The 19,093-nt window shown below is 35.8% G+C and overlaps 1 protein-coding gene across 1 annotated transcript in view; it reads right to left on the bottom strand.

Moving 5' to 3' along the window:
- The window catches only part of SLC35F5 (solute carrier family 35, member F5), a 20,058-nt gene extending 2,392 nt beyond the window's left edge, over positions 1–17,666 (bottom strand). Inside the window, exons 1-11 of the mRNA XM_010138970.1 lie at positions 17,523–17,666; positions 16,258–16,401; positions 13,931–13,993; positions 12,369–12,447; positions 10,871–11,061; positions 9,633–9,714; positions 8,897–8,984; positions 8,258–8,322; positions 7,800–7,904; positions 7,200–7,359; positions 3,453–3,543 (exon numbers count right to left, since the gene is read on the bottom strand). Coding sequence (XP_010137272.1) covers positions 3,453–3,543; positions 7,200–7,359; positions 7,800–7,904; positions 8,258–8,322; positions 8,897–8,984; positions 9,633–9,714; positions 10,871–11,061; positions 12,369–12,447; positions 13,931–13,993; positions 16,258–16,401; positions 17,523–17,657 — 1,203 coding nt within the window. The 5' untranslated portion in view covers positions 17,658–17,666. The remainder of the gene's footprint in view (positions 1–3,452; positions 3,544–7,199; positions 7,360–7,799; positions 7,905–8,257; positions 8,323–8,896; positions 8,985–9,632; positions 9,715–10,870; positions 11,062–12,368; positions 12,448–13,930; positions 13,994–16,257; positions 16,402–17,522) is intronic.
- Between the last annotated feature and the right edge of the window lie 1,427 nt (positions 17,667–19,093).

Consider the following 19,093-nt stretch of genomic DNA (forward strand, 5'->3'; position numbering starts at 1 on the left):
AAAAATTAAAAAACAAACATTATTCACCCCAAAGAAAAAAAAAAAAAAAAAAAAAAAACCAAAAAGTCACTGGAACTCCTGTAAGGCCCACAAAGCCATGACCCATGAGCACGGCTCCCTCTTGTGGAGAGAGTTTCTGAAGTTGAAGACGGGAGAAAAAAGGTACGGGTCTGATACCTAGCACTGATGTTCACTCTCAGAAACCTAATAAAATGCAATTGTTAGAGCCTTATGTTACCCTTACTGAATTCTAACGGAAATTAGAATTTCACAAACACAGAAGTTACCAAAAGGAGTATTTCAATAGTCTTTAAAAATTCGGTTGTAATTTCTTAAGATTCAGATTTATGTCAGATTATTAGAGCAAGAAAGACTGAAAGTCGGTAGCTGCATACTGTGTAATTACCATACCACAAAGGCTGCATATATTCATATTTTAATCTTTACATTATTATCCAGGCCAGGCTACGCAGGTTCCTTTTAAGAAAACAGGCATGTGGTGTAAAGACCAGGATGGCCAGAAGCACTGACTGGAAAGCTTGAAGTTGGAAGCTCAAATGTCTATCAGCCTAACCTGGACAGCTGGGACTTCAGAGAGCACAGGGATCAGCTTAGCATATTTTGATGTTTGTATGACAGAGACACACTCGCACAAATACACTTGTACAAACAACCTCAAAGACTACAGGAATCCACCTTTAATTAGGGTCTCATCTGTGCTTCTAACACCAGTAATTTCTTTTAAAAAAATAAGAGACTTGTAACTTGCCTATGTGTTACCAATATCAACTGAAAGCCATCCAACAGAGCCTTACAGATGTTTCTGCTCTTTCACATGCCTCAATATTGCATGGGTACATGGAGAATAAATTAAAGAGCTGGACTCAGATGTGTTTTACTCAGATTAAATGGCCTACAGATGAAGTTGTTAACTGAGAATTAGAAAAGCATATTCCGTTTTTCAATATATTCCAGGAGGAAGTTTAGATGAATCACTTCAGAGGACACCCTAAGCTTTTTGTATATTGGTATATGTAACTATATACACACACATCTCTAGGAATGTTTTTGAACATGCACATGCAAAATACGTATAGATGCATACATATATACCTACAAAATTCTCATTTTTTGCTACCAGCGTTAGCTCACATATAAACCTAATTCCACTTCCCTAAAGTGAACTTTTGGGGAGAAGTCTACACATTTGTTTTCCTTGTTTCCTTACTAGTTATGTACTTTCTTGTTACCATTTACGTCCCAGGTGTATACCACAGATACTTTAACAGCAACACAAACATAGTTATCTTAGCATCAAAAGCTTTATTATTGCTGGAATCACTGCAAGGTTTTGCTGCACTTCCATTTTGAAATATTCAGCTAATATTAATATGAAACGTACTGTACCTCACATGTTCGTTACACAAGCATTTATTCAGGGTCTGACTCTCCTTTTATTTTCAAAAGGACAAAAATAAAAAAAGGAAGTCAAATTATTTTTCCACTTTAGTTTCCAAAATCCACACTGACATTAAACAGAAGTGAAATACAAGTTGTGTGGGGTTCTTTTTTTACATGCCTGCCAGAAGATTTCATAAGTCAAAAGGTTCTCATTAGAATTTACACTTTGCTTGTGAAAACATTGAGCAGTAAAGCTTTTTTTTTTTGACAGAAAACATTTTAACTGCAAGACTTGACTAATTTCTTGCATATAAGTCACTCTTGAATAAACCAATACAAGCCTCAAAAGAAAAACTCTAATGCAATGATTGAAAACAACTCATAAATTGAACCACCACAGATAACACACTAACCCCTTTTGCTTCAGGGAATGCTCAATTTAAACCATGTTCCAGGCATAGTCAGAACTTCCCTCTTTTCATACTTTTGCATTTCTATTTGTACAGAGCTTATAAACTAAACATAACTGCATTTGCTGCAAGACTCAAACGAATGTCAAAGCCGCGTAAGCAGCAGCAGCTGGCAGAGCAAGACCACCAGTCTATTAAAAATTTCGAAGTAGTATTGTATAGTCAGCTCTACATTTGGTCAGTTTTGCCCATTTTTATTGATGTAATTTTCATCTGAACTATGACATGACTAAACTGCTTCCTAATGCACGTAAAGATTTATCATCCCAGTAGTTTCTTGTATTTCAGTCCTGAAGGTCAAGAAATTGAGTTAATTCACCATTTTCAGCCCAGAAAACGTAGTATCTGGCACATAATTCTACTCCCTACTTTCTAAAAAACCCTGCAGTCTCTTTGTACCATGTCACTATGTATCATTTTAGCATCAGTGAAATACAGGTGTCACCAATGGCTAAAATGCACACAAGCATATGACGGGAAATGCTTCCATTTTAGCCAAGAGACAAATACAGCTGTGTCTGCACTGAGAGGTGTCAAAAGGCATAGCCGTAACAGACTTGTGCCCTGCCAAGAAAGAAGGGCATTATCACTGAAAGAAAAATTAAGCTTGCTCCAACAACAGGTTCATTATAAAAGTCAGGTTGAAAGCTACTGCAAAGAGTTAAACAGGTATTTTAACATTCAAATTAAATTTTAGGGATTATTTAAATCCAAAATAAAGAGCAGAAACAAATGAACTTGTATTCAGGAAATAGAAAGAGTTATGTGAACTTGATTTAAAGGAAAAAACAAAACCAAAACCCAAACCTCAATAATTGCAGACTTGCAATATACGTTAAATAATCACTGATCACATGAAATTAAGAATTTTATAATCCTTGCCTTTGATTTAATATTAAATTCAAATATTCAAAGTTACGAGTTGAAGTTCATACATAATTAAATATTTAAAACTCAGAATTCCACCCCACCAGCATGAAAAGTATCTATACAGCTTGAAGAGTAATATAAACTAACTTCGTATAGTTTCTATTCTAAATTCAAATTATCAGATTCCTTTCTTTCTTTACGTGCAAGGTTTTACCACAGCTATTGCCTCAGTATCAGTAAAACTAGACTAACTTAGAGGATTTAAAGTTTAAAGGATGCCTGAGGTCCACACGAATCTAACAATGTGCACCTAAGCCTTGTAGCTGCTACATTCCTTCATGATAAACCCGCAGAATTTTTGGTTTTGTCACTAACTGAGTATTTCCAAGATAGGCAATCTGTAAAGGTGTTAAGGTGTGCAGTTCCTGAATTCTGAAAAGTGCTTGTTTACAGTAAAGCATTTGATCAGGCATTGCTCATGACTTTGCGTAATTTTCATAAAAGCTGCATCTTAATCAAATATATCTCTAAGCGTGCACTTAGAGTAATTTTGCAGTTGCAAGTGTGCAACTGTCAATATCAAGAAGCTATTACGATGCAGTTAATTATTCAGTTAACAGTAAGATACCGTTCATTGTGTACTTTGTTAAAAATAACACTGCCATTCAAAGAAATTCTGTTAACAATGCTCAGAACTCAGTAGTACGTTACCTTTTGCATGCACATGTCAGCTATTATGGACAGAGGTATCGTAAGGCTTAACGCAAGTGTGCCTATCAGTGATGAGGTAAGAAAGCATCCCCTAAAAGATAAGGTAAAATATAGTAAGCAATAATAATAAAGAAGTCTTACTTAAAAAAAGTAAAAGACAACTAAAGTAACACATCAGAATACAGAAGACATTTGATCAAGCTTAACCGTTACTCACTGTTTTAATAACAAAAAATTGAGATACCCACCCCCTGTCATAAATCTGTAAAACTGCATAAAATTCTTAATGACTATTTATGTCTTCTGGAGTGTGGTTTAATTCCCATACAAACCTTCTGAGTTGATTGAAAATTCACTACTTCCATGTTGTGACTTCACCTAGAAAAATCTGCATTTCATTTCCATTTTGAAATACTTTAATACCAGCTTATAGCAATTAAGTGTTTTGCCCCAGTCTGGTTAATTAAAAAAAGAAAGGTTACTGATGTCTGGAAATCCTACCCCAAAAGATATATATTTTTTTACATATAGACAAATCCTTAAATTTACAGACTGCTTCTTAAATCTCACTCTAAAATACACCCTTGAAACCATTCTTCAGGGTCTCAGTAAGACTAGACTGCATTCTACAAGCGGTCTCATCATATCTCCAAAGCAGGAACAAAGTCGTTAAGACTTCTCTAAACCACTGCGTCACAAAAAACCATTACCATTTATTCACATGACAGAACAACAAAATTACATGCATATGTCATTATGCTATACATGACATTAACAGCCACAGAAAACTAACCCTTTTTTCTTTGCAAATCCTATTTAGACTGCAAATCACTGATTTACTGAATGAAGTTATTTAAAACAAAACAAAAAACATGGAAACACCTATATACATAGGACAGACCTAAGAGAACATGAGAACTCCTGAGATCTTTGGCATTTTGATAGAAACCTAAGGCTCTATACATGAAACTTGACTAGCTCGAGCCACTTCGATACCAAGTGAAGAGCATAACGTCCGATATAAAAAACTGCAATTCTCATTTTATGATGGACCAAGTCAAAAGTCACCAAGCACAGTGAGGCTTGTTAGCAAATACTCATCTCTGAAACAGCCTATTCCACCATATGAAGAAAATAAATACAAGGTCTCTACCCAATTCAAATAAGTAATGCTCAACTACTGAGTCAGCCTCTTATTTCAAAGACATCCAGAATTTATTTATTAAGCTAAAGGCTCATCCTTGGCAAGTACTGAATGCAGTAGCAGCTATGTGTTTTTGTGAAACCGCAATCAGTTCTGCACACAACTAATGTGGTAGAAGGAAAATACTGTACTTGCAATTTTTGTTAGAATTCTGAAATTTTTTACCTACTCAATCTTTATTCTAGTTACTACAGAAATTCAACAGCTCCAGCACGACTGAAATTATATTCATGAAATGTGATTCACTGAAGACAATCCCTTTTTAATTGACCTCACAAGTTTTTTTTTTAAAAACACCTTTTAAACATAAAGATTTTAACACACCTTCAGAAATTACTTGCTAGACCATGCATGGCTTCATGCATGCATTTCTCTAATTAAACTAGAAGAGTACTCCCAAACCAAGCCATTGGGTCCTCCCATAAGACTGACTTTCAGGCAAGCAAAACAAAGCAGTTTGGATATTTGTCATCACTTTGCATTGCTCTGCATCTTTAAAACAAAGAAATATGGACACAGATGAGAAGGAAACAAAGCATTTTAGATACTCTGCATTTTTCAACTTCCTCCCCAATATTTTAAATCCCCTCCTATACCATATGAGAATACTTATCCACCTCAGTACTGATGACTTCTGAATTAGAACCAACAAGTCCACAGCACATCATATACGAATAAATGATACAGAATCCAATGAAAACTTAGCAGCAGGTTAAAAAAAGTGAGAGTCACATCTACCACTACATTATTTAGTTTGCAGAATGTGGTTGGGTAGAGGAAGCAAGTAGGTTAAATATCATGTACTTCCAAAGAAAGACTAGAGGACCATACTAGGGGCATGCTAGACAGGTAAAAGGAGAGTGCAGCACAAACTCTGCAATTAGCCCTAGTCCAAAATTCTAGGAAAAAAGAACCAGAAATATAAGCGGCTCTTTAACTGAACGGATCATCATTTTGAGTAATTACACAAATAGCATGTCTTTAAACATTCTGTGCATACCTATGTACTTAACCCTATGCTAGTACTTGATTTTTGGGACAAGAGACAATTTTGAGGGTTTGGGGGATTTTTTGTTTGGTTGAAGTTTTTTTATTTTTATTTTATTTTGCCTTTGTTAAAAAGTCAGGTAACCTTTTTACCAACTCATACTGGACTGTAGGCTAATTTTACAGGATGGCATTACTATCACAAAAATATTAAATCAATAAACAAATCAAGTTACAAAGGAACAAATGCTGCAATGCATTTATAACTAGGACTGGTGTGAGAGTTTACCTATAAACAAAAAATGACATGATTAAATTTCCTAAATAACTTTAAACTTGATCTAAAAAAAAAAAAAAAAAAAAATCAAGTTACAAAGGAACAAATGCTGCAATGCATTTATAACTAGGACTGGTGTGAGAGTTTACCTATAAACAAAAAATGACATGATTAAATTTCCTAAATAACTTTAAACTTGATCTAAAAAAAAAAAAAAAAAAAAAACAAAAAACCACACACACACAGAAAAAGACCCCAAAACCTCTACCCAGATCTTTCACTGTAGTATTGTGGTGGAACTTAGGATCCTAGGACTACAGATGCCTCTGTTTCAGAGCAGCTATGCCATGAGGTTTTCCAGGCTCTGCCACTCAGTTGAGAGCCTGAATGCCAAGAGATCTCATGCAAGAGCTGGCAAACTGCCACACCTATTCCAGAGACAGCACTGAAAGCGTTGTCGTTCACTGAGCAACTAACTGCATGGCACTGGAAGCACACGCCTTTTTGGCAACTCTTCCTAAGTGTTTCCAGGATAAAACTGAACTTTTCAACTTGTAGAATTCTATGTTACACTCCTATTTTAACCTAATGCTGGCCCAGAAGAAACTCAATTCTCTCGAGCTGAGAACCCTGGCTTATCAAAGAGTTCTCCAACAGCACTGTCCTTCCAACAGCCAAAGGTTGAAGCCTGCTACAGCTTTTGAGCTGTTCATCCGGAACTCTCATGTTCAATCCTCTGCTGATCCCCTATCCAGACTATCATATAATTACTTTATCAAACAAAAGCTAGGCTAGTTTATTAATTACTGTATCTTCATGATTAATGCATTCTGATAAGATTTAGCTCATTAAGTCTTTGAAGTTTTAAACAGTATGTCAGCTATAGAATACCAGATTCTAACTCATATATACCCAACATGCATAAGGCTTTGGAAACTGAACAACTGGTACAACAGAAAGTCACACTCTCCTAAGACTTCCACAACTTTATACCAGTCTTTTCATCTCAAAATGTTAATTCTAGAATGAGATAAGGACACATCTTAGTAAATACTGCAAGACCACATGGCCTGCTTTTTAAAGTTAACTGTTGCTCTTAAACAGGACATTGTGATGGATGATATCCTCTAACTTAAACTGCATACATACACGTACAGAAAAAAGTGGGAAAAAAAACCCAAGGGCAAAACCCCTCTACCTAGACAATCTGACATCTCAACATTTGAGAACACAGGTCAGACAATTTACGTGAAATACATACAAAGCACGTAGTACATACCACAGCCAGAGGAACTCTGACAGAACTGTTCCAATAAGGCCATTAATGACAATGCACATCCATATCAGTTTATTGGGAAACTCAAATGCTTCAAATCCAGTATAGTGAAGCAGGAAAAACCCTGGCCACAGCAGCAACAGATTAAAGAGCCCTACAAAACCTGAGTAAAAAAAACCATTAAGTATTAAAATAAATCACAGTAAATATTCTTCAACATAACTAAAATATCAGCTAAACTATTTTGGCAACAGGCATACACAAAAGCAGCAATATTTTAAAAAGGAAAATAAGAAACTTTACTTGAAATTTACAATTACATCAGATATTTACAGGTTTGAAATTGAAAAAAATTCCATTGAGTCCTACAGGGTTATCTGCATTCCTACAGGTACTCTTATCTTTCATTGTTAAGACTATAAACAAGAACCAGTTCACACCACCAGTCTCCAAAGTACTCACAGTCACAGGAACAATAGGCTTTTTCTACTGCCTTGGCTCTTCTGAGCCCCTTTACCACTCATACACAGCTCAGTGCCTGAAAGCAAGCAGTTTAATCGCACACTGAATTAAAACTTTCAAGAGAGTTATTTTTAGTCTTACCAAAGAACATTGGTATGTCAAGCTTATCTTCTCTATCTACTTTCCTTTTAATCATTACTATGTACACAGCGTACAGCATTGCTCCTACGAGAGACCAAAGGGACCCTGTGAAGATGAAAAAAAACCTCACTTAAGACATGCCAAACACATCACTCACATTGGGATCACTCCCTTAAACATACACCTATTATAAAACTGTCAGAGATAAATTATTACAGAATCCATTGCTATACAAAAAGCATGTAGAAATGCAGAAAGCTTGAAAACAAATACTTTCCCAATTAAGCTATATATGCATGGGAAAAAAAATCATCATAAATGTCCAGTTTCAGTAGCTGAAACTAAAAAGCCAACTTGTGAAATGTTACACAAGTACAGAATACACAGCTTGCTATATGACCAGCTGAGACAGTACTCATCATGGCACATTCTAGGATAAAAAAAAAAAGAGTAAATACCTATTTTATCTTTTCCAGCAGATTTCTCGGATCCAGAAAGGTTAACAAGCACCACACCACCAATGCTAGCAAAAAAGCAGAAATGCAAAATGCTACTTAAATCCAAGAACTTTTTTTTTTTTACAATTATGAAAAAAAAAAAAAAAGATGGGAGAAAGTACAAAAGTACGTTTCTATCTTTAGGTATTGTTAATTAACCAAACACCACTTTTGGAAAAGCCAAGAGGAGCTCTCTATTGCTAAGGCCTGATCCTAAGCTAAAAACAAGCAAATGAAAACACTTAACTTCCCTGAACAATGCACCAGGCATTTAATGGAACAGCCTGACAACACTGAATGTCAAGACTATACCTGTTTCCCATCTATACAAAAATAAAGAAACCACAATTAAACAAGAAGAAATAAGTTCACATAGTTCCAACAGAAACCTGATTATCTAATTTCCTACAGGAGCAAGGGATTCAGTAATTGTTCATGATATGAAGTATTTAACAAGACTTAATTCACTTGCTCAATTCATCTGTGAAGCAAGGATTTTTTTTTTAACATGATGTGTAACAGATATCACAAGCCCAGTAAGTATAGTTGCCCTCTCAATGTATCAAGTTTTTGAATGACTGTTTCATCCTATTATCTTACCTTAAAATAACAGCTAATAATTTGGACAGGGTAAACCTATCTCCACTGTTACTGGGAAAGACTGCAGCCAAGATTAGTGTAAAAAGCCCTGCAAGAGAATTTAAGAAGAGTTTATACAATCAAGTTTTGCTACTAGTTTGTTCAGAAAACTGCACATTTTCTTTTAACTATTTGATCTTAGCATCCCTAATCTTAATTGGAACTACTATGAAACTAACATCTTGTGATGTGAATCCTCAGATGAGCAAATATATACTTGATTTTGAGAAAGGGGAGCCATACTAACAAAACAAACTGCAGTAAGCCTGAGAAGTCAGTGAAAAATCATATAATTGTGCTTTTAAAACTGATTTCATAAAAAACAAGTTACTCTTCAAAACATGGACTGTCACATAATTTAAATACTTTAAAGCTCATATTAGATTCTTGTGTAATACCTGTAAAGCAAATGATATGCTTATTCCTTCAAACCTGTTACCCTCCCAACACACCTCCTTAATACACAGACATAACCACAGAACTAGATACACAGGAACTTGAAAAGCAAGAAGTGGGGGAATCAGGAAGATGGCCTAAACCCCTGCAATTACATAATGAAATTTTTTAAAGTGCTTATTCAATGGGTTTATGCTTTACTACTCTCCAAAACCCACTACAGAAGCCCACTGTAACCAAAAAGATTTTTATGTTATGTACAGCCCTATAATGCACATCTGGTGGTGTAAAGAAAACTTACCAGAGGTTGACGACAAGATATTAACTAGAGCAACCTGGGTATCTGACAGAGCTTCTTGGTAAGAGAAATTTGCCAAGAACCACTGGGGGAAAGAAAAATAATTTTCTGTTTACATGGATAGCAGCAACAGAGTTTACATTTTCAAGTGGAATAAAATCCTACTTTAAAAAAACCCCAATTATTTATTAAAAAATAACACCAGAGCAAGACTTTCACCTCAAATAGATTTCTACCTTCTACAGAAGTGGCAGGTACACTAAAAGACAAAGTCAGAACTGGCCCAATCAAACCATATTCAACTACCTGTTTAATAATGAAATAACATACTTCAGAACTTCTAATTAATTAAAGAATTAAAACAGCATTATAATAGCTGCTCCATAATAACTAAAGGTACTTTTAGCTTGTTTTGTAAATGTTTCTAGACTGTAACTACAAAAGTGCTGCAAAGAAATTTCAGAGACACATGACACAGCCTAATGAGGTTTTTAGAGTACTTAAAACTGGCACAATCGCCACTCTAATAAAGTACTAATACTTTATTATTATATTATTTTAAATGCTCAAAGAGCACTGTTTCCTGAGAAAAGCTGTGGTGGGACTCCACATTACATAAAAACTACTTCGCAGTATCAGTGAGCTACTTCTGGAAAAGCTATCACTGATCTGCTCTCCCCATTTTTACTGTCTCCCAAAAATCATGCCACCGCTATTTCCCTCTCACCCTAGAACTGAGGCATGATGCAGAAACATCAGCAACCGACAGATTCGTAAGTATGTCTTGCAGCCTTCAAAGGAGCTGAAGGACATTCAGCTGTCTTCTCTTCTTACTACTGCAGGGCACAATGCTCCAGTGCAGCAGAAGACGGTACTCTTCCTGTGGTGGTCCAGAGGAACTCATAGAGACATTTACCCATTTCATGCAGTCTCATTGGAGCCTCTGTGTACACGTAATCCCGGAGTCTGCTGTCCCAAACATACCCAACAGTAGACAACACGGCACAAAAGCATGGAATATCTTACAATCAACCTTACACCTAGCTACGCATCCAGGATCTTTCTACTACCCTCCCTTTAAGAAGTTGCAGCTGTATATCCAGCACATGAGGGAAGTTTTACTTCTTACGCTGTATTTAGAAAACAAGGCATAAAGAATACAAGTAATCTCAAAACCAGTTCACTATTACAAGTTTTAATTGCATCTATATTTAAGCATTCTGAAAGAAGGGAGCACATACCACAAAACAAAAGAAAAAGCTGATTTTTGCTACTTGAGTTGCAGTGAGTTTTCCTACAGTTTTTAAAATTGATTCCTGCTCCTTAACTGTCGGATATGACATGCGAGACAACTTTGCCTCCAATGCATGGCTTGATGGGAGCTGTCGAATCTCCATAATATTACTGAACCTTACACGAGGCTTTTTGGGAGCTTAAGAAGAAAAGAAAAAATAAAAAGCTCAAGTTACCATTGAAGTTTTCAAGACAAGACAATATGCAAATAAAACTATGATGTTCTAATACAGGACTCATTACAACACTTCACAAATAAATATCCAAACTGAAGACATGCCACTGTTTTTATTTATTATTTTGCTATTTGATAGGCCACTAAGACAACAAAGCACAATTACTGTTTTCAATCAGTACAGTTGTCCACCCACAAAAACCTCGCTGAAAAGCACCCTCCCTCCTCCCCTTCAAAAAAACACCACACAAGTAACAACAAATTTTTAGGTAGGAATTATTCTGTCTTGAGAAATATTACATATAGGATTTTCTTTAATTGTTTCATGGTCAAACAGCCAAAAACTGCACACAACTATACCTAACTGTCAAGACAGTGTTTCGTTCAGAGGATGAGAATTTCCAACAGATCTCAAAGCTTAGCAGAGATCATAAGGTCATTTGTTCATTTGAAATCCACCCTCTAACTAATGTTGCAAACCAGGATCAGATTTTATTTATAAGGTTATTGTAAGTATCATTAGTTTCCTGCATAAAGAAAACATTACACACTACATATAAATATTAGCTAATTCAATATGGAACAATAGCTAATTTAAAAAAAAAAAGTAAAAGGAAAAGCTACAGCTCAAACAACCCTGAAGTGACTGGTGCATGTTATCACAGGACAGCAGAGCCTACCAAAGCGGTTCTTCACACGTCTCATCTAGAAATTAACAGAGACTTTCACTTTTATAAGCAGGGACTCCTTTGCTGAGGATCAGGTGACTGGATTCTTTGACAGCCAACTTTTTTGTAATTGTCTGGGACAGCAAGGCCTGATTCAGCTACTATCACAAGATAGTGAGGCTTAAATAAAATCAGAATGCACATAGACTGTTAAAATTCTTACTTTGACTGCTTTGCTCCTGCTCTAAAAAGGACAATAGCTTGTTTTTCCAGAGGCTGACTCACTGCTGCTGGTCATACAAGCCCAGAAGGAAAGAATCACAAGTACTGAACCCAGTTGGTCCCTTGAGATAAACATAGGCTGGATCTGTAGTGACCAAGAAAGGTAAACTGAACGACAGGCCTATGTTTTCTCTACCTGAAAGTAAATATATGAGTCTGCAATTCATGCAACAGGAGATTTAAGGAAGAAAAAAGGATGGGAAAAAAAATAAAAAGAGAAGAGGCAAGTCCTGCAACATGACAGCAGTTATATCAACACAGAGGAAAGTAATTCCTTCACCAAAGAACTAGCATTTCAGCATTCCAAAAGTCTTTACTCACTTTTCTCTGCATCACTATTACTGCCATTTTTTTCAGTTGGCAAATCATGAAACTTTACAGGAACATATAAAGGTTCACTCTGAAATGAATCAGTATAAGTAAAAATACAGTTAAGCAGTGAATTAGAAAACTAAATCAAGAAAAGCTTGGTCAAAATTAAGAGAGTCAAATTTGACAAAGTGGTTTTGCACACAGTGGATAGGCTTGTCAAAAGTGTCCACATATAAACCATATTCAATGTTAAACATATTGGTAAAATACAGTACTGAAAAATAACTGTGTCCTTTTGTGTATTATCCTCATGAACACAAAAATCAGCCCCAGAAAATTCAAACCTACTGATATAAAATTAAAAAATAACTCATCAAAATCACAGGCATTTCATTAGATCTATAGCTTCTGTCCAAATGATAATCTAGAAACAAAATACAGAATACATATACAAAAATAAATATATGCTAATTTTCCTCCCATGATCCTAAGAACTCATGAAATAGAACTAGAAGTCAAAAAACTTAGGGAAAGGAACTCCAATACATAAGGCAATTAACAGAAGTTTTAATTGCTTAAACTTCTAACAAGACAAGTTTTAAGCTACTTTTTAGAATTGAACTGTAAGATCAAAGTGAAGAAAAAGATCTGGTAGCTGCATTTTCGTGGGCTCCTTGTTTAGGACCAGAATTTTCGTGGGTGTTTAAATTATTGCAAAATTGTGCAAAGTTAACAATGAATCCCACTTCTAGAATCAGACGATCTTAATGAACTGAGTGGACTAAGAAAATTTTATTCTTAAATGTCGATAAAGTTGGATAAAAACAAAGAATCAAATTAGAAATATTTCTGAGAAATCTCTCTTCAACACCCTGTTAAGTATAAGTTTGTCAACACTCGATTGCCTCCCCTTATCCTTATTACAGAGATGGTGCAAACTTCAAAAGTTCTGTGTTTTGGATACATTTCTGCATGTGGCCTCTGATTTAGGGATGCAGATTAAGCAGCAATCTGTGACCAAGAGGGGCATAACAAATCATCATTTATAGATGATGAAAATCACCACAAAAACACCATCTGGCAATGCAGCTTATCGGCAGTAAACCTGTACTGACATCCGATTCAGCAAATAGCAGTCACTCCATCCACTGGCAGGAAGAAGACAGTCCACTTCTCTTTCAAAATGCAATACAGGACCACAGTATACATGATACTCAACTAACTGAATGATTCCATGTGGATTTTAGTCTGGAAAACTGTGTGGCCTTACTATTAGCTCTTCACATTCTGCTTTGGCAGCTACTGAGCTAACTGTAAAGGTTTCCTTTGTACGACATAAATATTTCTTCCACAAACTACAACAGAAACATTCAAGTGTTTTACTGAGCTGAGAACCTGTATTTATCATAAGCAATGCCATCATTCGCAGTACTTATTTGTAACATATAAGTTACCAATCCCCTTTACCGAAAGGTATTACATTTAAGATCGTCATATTTTAAAAACAGTAGATCAGCATAATGGTGTCATGTGGCTGTAGAGCACTGACCTTCACAAATTAAGGCACTTACCAGAGAACTGTTTACAGTGTTATCTGTTGTACAAGCAGCAAAATAACCTTCAGCATCTGCAAACTAATTACAGAACTTAAATGTAATTATCTATCAAGGAAGAATTATTGATGACTGAGAATAAGTTTTCTAACATCTTTTTCCACCATTCTATCACAATTCCCTCTCTCCCTCTAGCCCTCCTCCCCAATAAACAAGAGGGCTTACAAGTTCAGTAAATCATTTCAGTAATTCCTTGCACTTCTTGGAGAACCTCACTGAATTCAGCTACCCTGGTATCAGTGCAGGATCAGGCTGTTAGAATGCCAAAATGTGTGAAGTTCAGTCTTAGTGAGACATGCTCTACTAAATTATTGTGCACGTATTAACAAGAAGCCTCTTGTTTCTTCATCTGATTGAGGCAAAGTTCCTTTGCAAAAAAACCTGAACTCTGCCTCAGTTTTAACAAGACTTAAATTAGGATAAGGTCAAGTATCATTTTTCCTCTTCCTTTCTGCATCTTAACAAGCACTACCACCCCTGTTCCCTGACCCGCAGCTTGCTGTTTTATCACACTGGTAGGAAATCTATTAAACAAAGCCTCTAATGTGGAAGAGGACTTAAAAGTAAGGTATGAGTGTTTACCTAAGCAATCATTATTGGAATAATTAAAAAAAAAAATTTATAAATGTGTAATTTTTGTTCCAGATTAATAAACACAAGATATTCTAAAGACACTTGTAATAATGATAGTTTAATTTTTAACTAAGCTCCTTCAGGGAAAAAAATAATTAAAAAAACATCTTCTAACTGCACACTCAAGTCCTGCCTCTGCACTGTTCTTTTGAAATATGCTAACATCAAATGTAATGACTACTTCCTACACACTATTTTTAAAATTACTTTTAATAGGCTTAGAAAGCAAAAAAAAAAAAGTGGTGCAATGAGTGCTACACACAAAACGTGACAGACTGAGCACTCTTTGCTGTCCAGTTCATATGGGTTTATCTTATCTCCTTCTTTGACATAGCGCTGCAAGATTCCTCTGGTCAATGTAACCACAATTCGGACAAGGCAACCGCCCCTTATTCTACGCATCTGCTCAGATTAATAAATCTGGTCAGTATAATTACAACTAATCAACCTTCAGCACTTTCATCATCCTTTTTACTGCCAGTAAAGAATCTGTAAATACTTTTTATTTCCTGATCATCTTATGAAGATCCTTATGAGGTATAACATGTACAGACACTTGGTATTACAGGATGATCTCACAAAAATTATTTCAAGGCACAGCCAACTCTAAATGTTCTATGTGTTTAATACAACATTTTTTTAAAGTTTTTTTGTTTCGGGGGGTTGTTTATTGGGTTTTGTGGCATTTGTGGGTTTTTTGGTTTTTCTTTTTAATAAAGATCATTTGGCTTAATGTCATGTACTTCATACTTCAGCTGGAGTACGTTACACCTAATGTCATGTACTTCATACTTCAACTGGAGTATGTTACACCTATAATGGTCACTACCAGTGAAGTCCAATACATCCAGAAGAACTGAAGTCAGTTCCTTTCATACAAGCTATTTTCTATAAAGACATGTTGATTAACAGCATGTTCTTGGATCGCATTTTCTGTTATTTTTAATGTGAGATTAATATCAGGCCAAATGCCTTACTGCTTCCTGAGTCCTGCTGTTCAGCATTCTGCAACACTGGCACAGAACAAGTGCTCTTCCCAGCCTTTCTTAATTTCCTTGGAAAAAAATACATATTTCTGTAATGTAGCAATGAGTTTAGGCTCTAGCACAAACTATGCCTAGTTCTAGAATGGGCAACAGAAGGTCACTCATGCATAAACCTATAAAAATCCTATATTACGACAACAAAAACGTAATTCTACCACCTTTCCTCAACATAACTTTAAGCTCTGCCAGAGACAAAGTCAGTAATAAAAATCCACTACAAAGTTCAAATGCTGATTCCATTGGTTACAGATGCTGGGGAAGAAAAGGGAACCAACAGCCAACAGTGGGTAGGCTCATAAGTTTGTCCTAAAAAGAATTATCCTCTGAAACTGTCCAAGATAAAACACTAGGCTAAATGGGTCAATAGTCTGGGCCAGTATTTCTTATGATTCCTGACACATTTCATACTGCTTTTTCCTTTTTTCCTTTTTTTTTTTTTTGCTATTTTTCTATTGCAATTGCCGTATCTTCCTGTGCCATGATTCTGTTTATATTGCTTTTCTGAAAACCCTATTTCCCAAATATGTAACCTTTGTTCTTCTCCACTACCTAGTTTTTTTTGATACAACCATCAAATATAAAAAAATTTAGAGTTAAAATACTTACAAAAGCCGCGTGCCTTCCACGAAACCCACGAGTACACTGTTGCCTCCATGGTTTCCAAACAATAAATCCCAAGAGGTATAGAACAAACATGGATGTTTTTGCAAACGTACTGAAAAAAGGTTTGTTGTACTTTGTAAAAACATACTGTGGAAAGAAAATAATTGCAGTATCCAAAATTACCAATCAGGTGAGAACTCAAAGTGAATGAATAGGTTTAAGTATACAGTGCAGAACAGTCTGGTTCCCCAAGTGACAGCGCTGTGAGTATTGGCACGTATGACCAAAAGACACGTGGCCCTACCTATCCTAGGGGCACTACCTCCCAAGCTATCTTATCTGCCAAGGAGGCGGCACTGAGCCATTCTGTAAGAGACAATGCCACCGGAGAAAAGCTGCTTATTACTTGTATCTAACCAAGCACCATATTGATGGGCCATTGAACCCAAATAGGACTGAAAATCTACTTACATACAAATATTTTCTAAACAAAACACCACTTTCATAAGCAGTAGCATAGTAATCACAAATGAGAGATTACTTTGATTAGGTAACATTCCAGTATCAGTAGTGATTCCACCAGCTCATTGGAAAAAAAATATTTAATCAATATAATAGCATGTTAAGCACAAAGATTTTCACATGCTTGATTTCAAAACTGATATAACTTCATGACAGTTCAGAAAGCTAAATTTGACAAGAATTTATAAAAAACTCAAATTCCATTGCTAAAGCTCTGTTTTAAAACTTAATATTAGGTAAATATCAGATCAGTTTCAAGATGGTGAATATATGAATTAGATTATGACAAACTTGTCTGCATTTACAGGGCTTAACTCCATGACCCAAGCTCTTTGGTCCCAGACTTCCCGGTGTTCTGAACTATAACCTACCATGCCACCTAGCCTGCAATGTTTCAGCTCATTTACATATGGGAAACACACAGGCACTTTTTTAACCAATATGGCAATAAACAAAACGAACTCCCTAATTAGAGTACATAGTTACAAGCTAATCTTGCTTAATTTTAAAGTCATCAATAACACCTTCTGTCTTGAAAGCAACAGTCAGTGAGTTGAACTTGATTGTAACCTTTAGTGGAATCAGGTTGGTTCACTAACCCAAAGGGTACTGTCTTCCCCGTACGGTAAGAGTGGCTAACATTACACTAGAACTCTCACTGAGTATTTGAGTGACCATGTTTCTGCTGCATATTTCTCTTACGTAGGCTTTTATTTTCCTTTTAAGATATATGGAATAGTACTTACAGAAGTGAGTTCTGAAGAGGCAACCCATATCACGTCAACGAGGAGAAGAATGACAATTCCTAGAGCCATTCGCCTACGCTGAGTGGATGAACTGCTCTGGGAGCTCATTCGATTCATGATAAAAACCCACACCATTTGTAACCTATTCAAGACTGATAAAGGAATAAAACGCAAACAATTACAAACAGGTTTTTTAAAAAAAAAAAAACAAACAAAAAACACACACACACAACAATCCATAAAACCAGTGGTGCAGGCAAGCGTTTCATGTGTCTGAAGTGGACCCAATGTACCAGGAAACACATGCTTATGTCTGTTAAAAAAAGCAGATCTTTGACAGATCTGGCATGAGATTTTCAGAGAGATTAAGGGCAATTAGGAAGGAAATCTCAACTTTTCAAGAATTTATCAGCTGTCTACCATCGAAGTAAGCAAAAGTAGATAAACATAGAATGCCTTTTTGGAGTTTCTGTGCTATGAATACTGCAAAATTTGAAACCTCTATGTTTTAGTAAATTCAGATACTCTAAGCTGACAGTAGAAATTAGTTTGATGTGCTGTGTAAAAGACAATTCTACTAAAAGTAGTCAGAAACATGTTTAAAATTAAGCATTCCACAAACATTTCTGAAAACATTTGTGTAAATTTTGATCCCTCAAAGCATAATGTGATGAAACAAAAAACCCCCAAAGATATTTAATTGTAGACTTACAAAATTCAATTACACATACACTTGAACTCAAAAAATTTCTACCTATTTGGTGATTTATGAAATACTGACATGCACCAATTCTAGCAAAAACCTATTAAACTCAGAGTAAGCACACAAGATTACAAAATACACAGCAGAAAGCTCTGCCTATTAAACCCCCCCTGAAACATTAATGATTTTGACTGTGCCCCTGTGTGCTACACAGAGGAATAATCAATAAAGAACATTTAATATTCTGAGAAATTAAAACTACAGCAGTAAACTAGCTTTAAGCTTGTCATCTAGTACAAAAGTCATGCAGACTTGCCAGAAATTACACCACAAACAAGTTTGGATTTTGACACACATAAACCTATTTTCCTTTTCCTGTGCACGCCTCACAGCTCCTAGAAGTCTTTGTTCAAGGTAGCAACAGGAAGGTGTGAATTTAAGCAATTCTAGTGAATTTTCAGAACAGCACAGCTGGGTTTAAGTGCTTATAGCCAACTGCTTTTACATACTGAAAGAGTAAGAGCACACCACTCAACAGAAAATTCTGAGGACTTGAGCTGCAAAAACTCCTGTTAGAAAGAAGACTATGCAGTTAAAACACAGGAACTGAGCACTACAGCAGTGTGTAAATAAATCATAACCAACATTCTCTCCTTGTCCTTCGGCAGGCAGAATACTTCTGCTTTATTCAATGCACAGAGTCAACACGAGCGAACAGAACCGATATTGTTTGGGCTGGCCATAAAAAAGTGGTACATCAGAAGGCCTGACTTTGCGTAACTTGCACTAAAAGTAAGCATTAGCATTACCGAAAACAGTAATTATGGTAAAAGAGCACTACTTTCCAAAAAATAAGAAAAGCAAGGCA

The sequence above is a fragment of the Buceros rhinoceros genome, unplaced genomic scaffold (assembly GCF_000710305.1).
Source record: "Buceros rhinoceros silvestris isolate BGI_N320 unplaced genomic scaffold, ASM71030v1 scaffold16686, whole genome shotgun sequence".
Lineage (NCBI taxonomy): Eukaryota > Metazoa > Chordata > Aves > Bucerotiformes > Bucerotidae > Buceros > Buceros rhinoceros.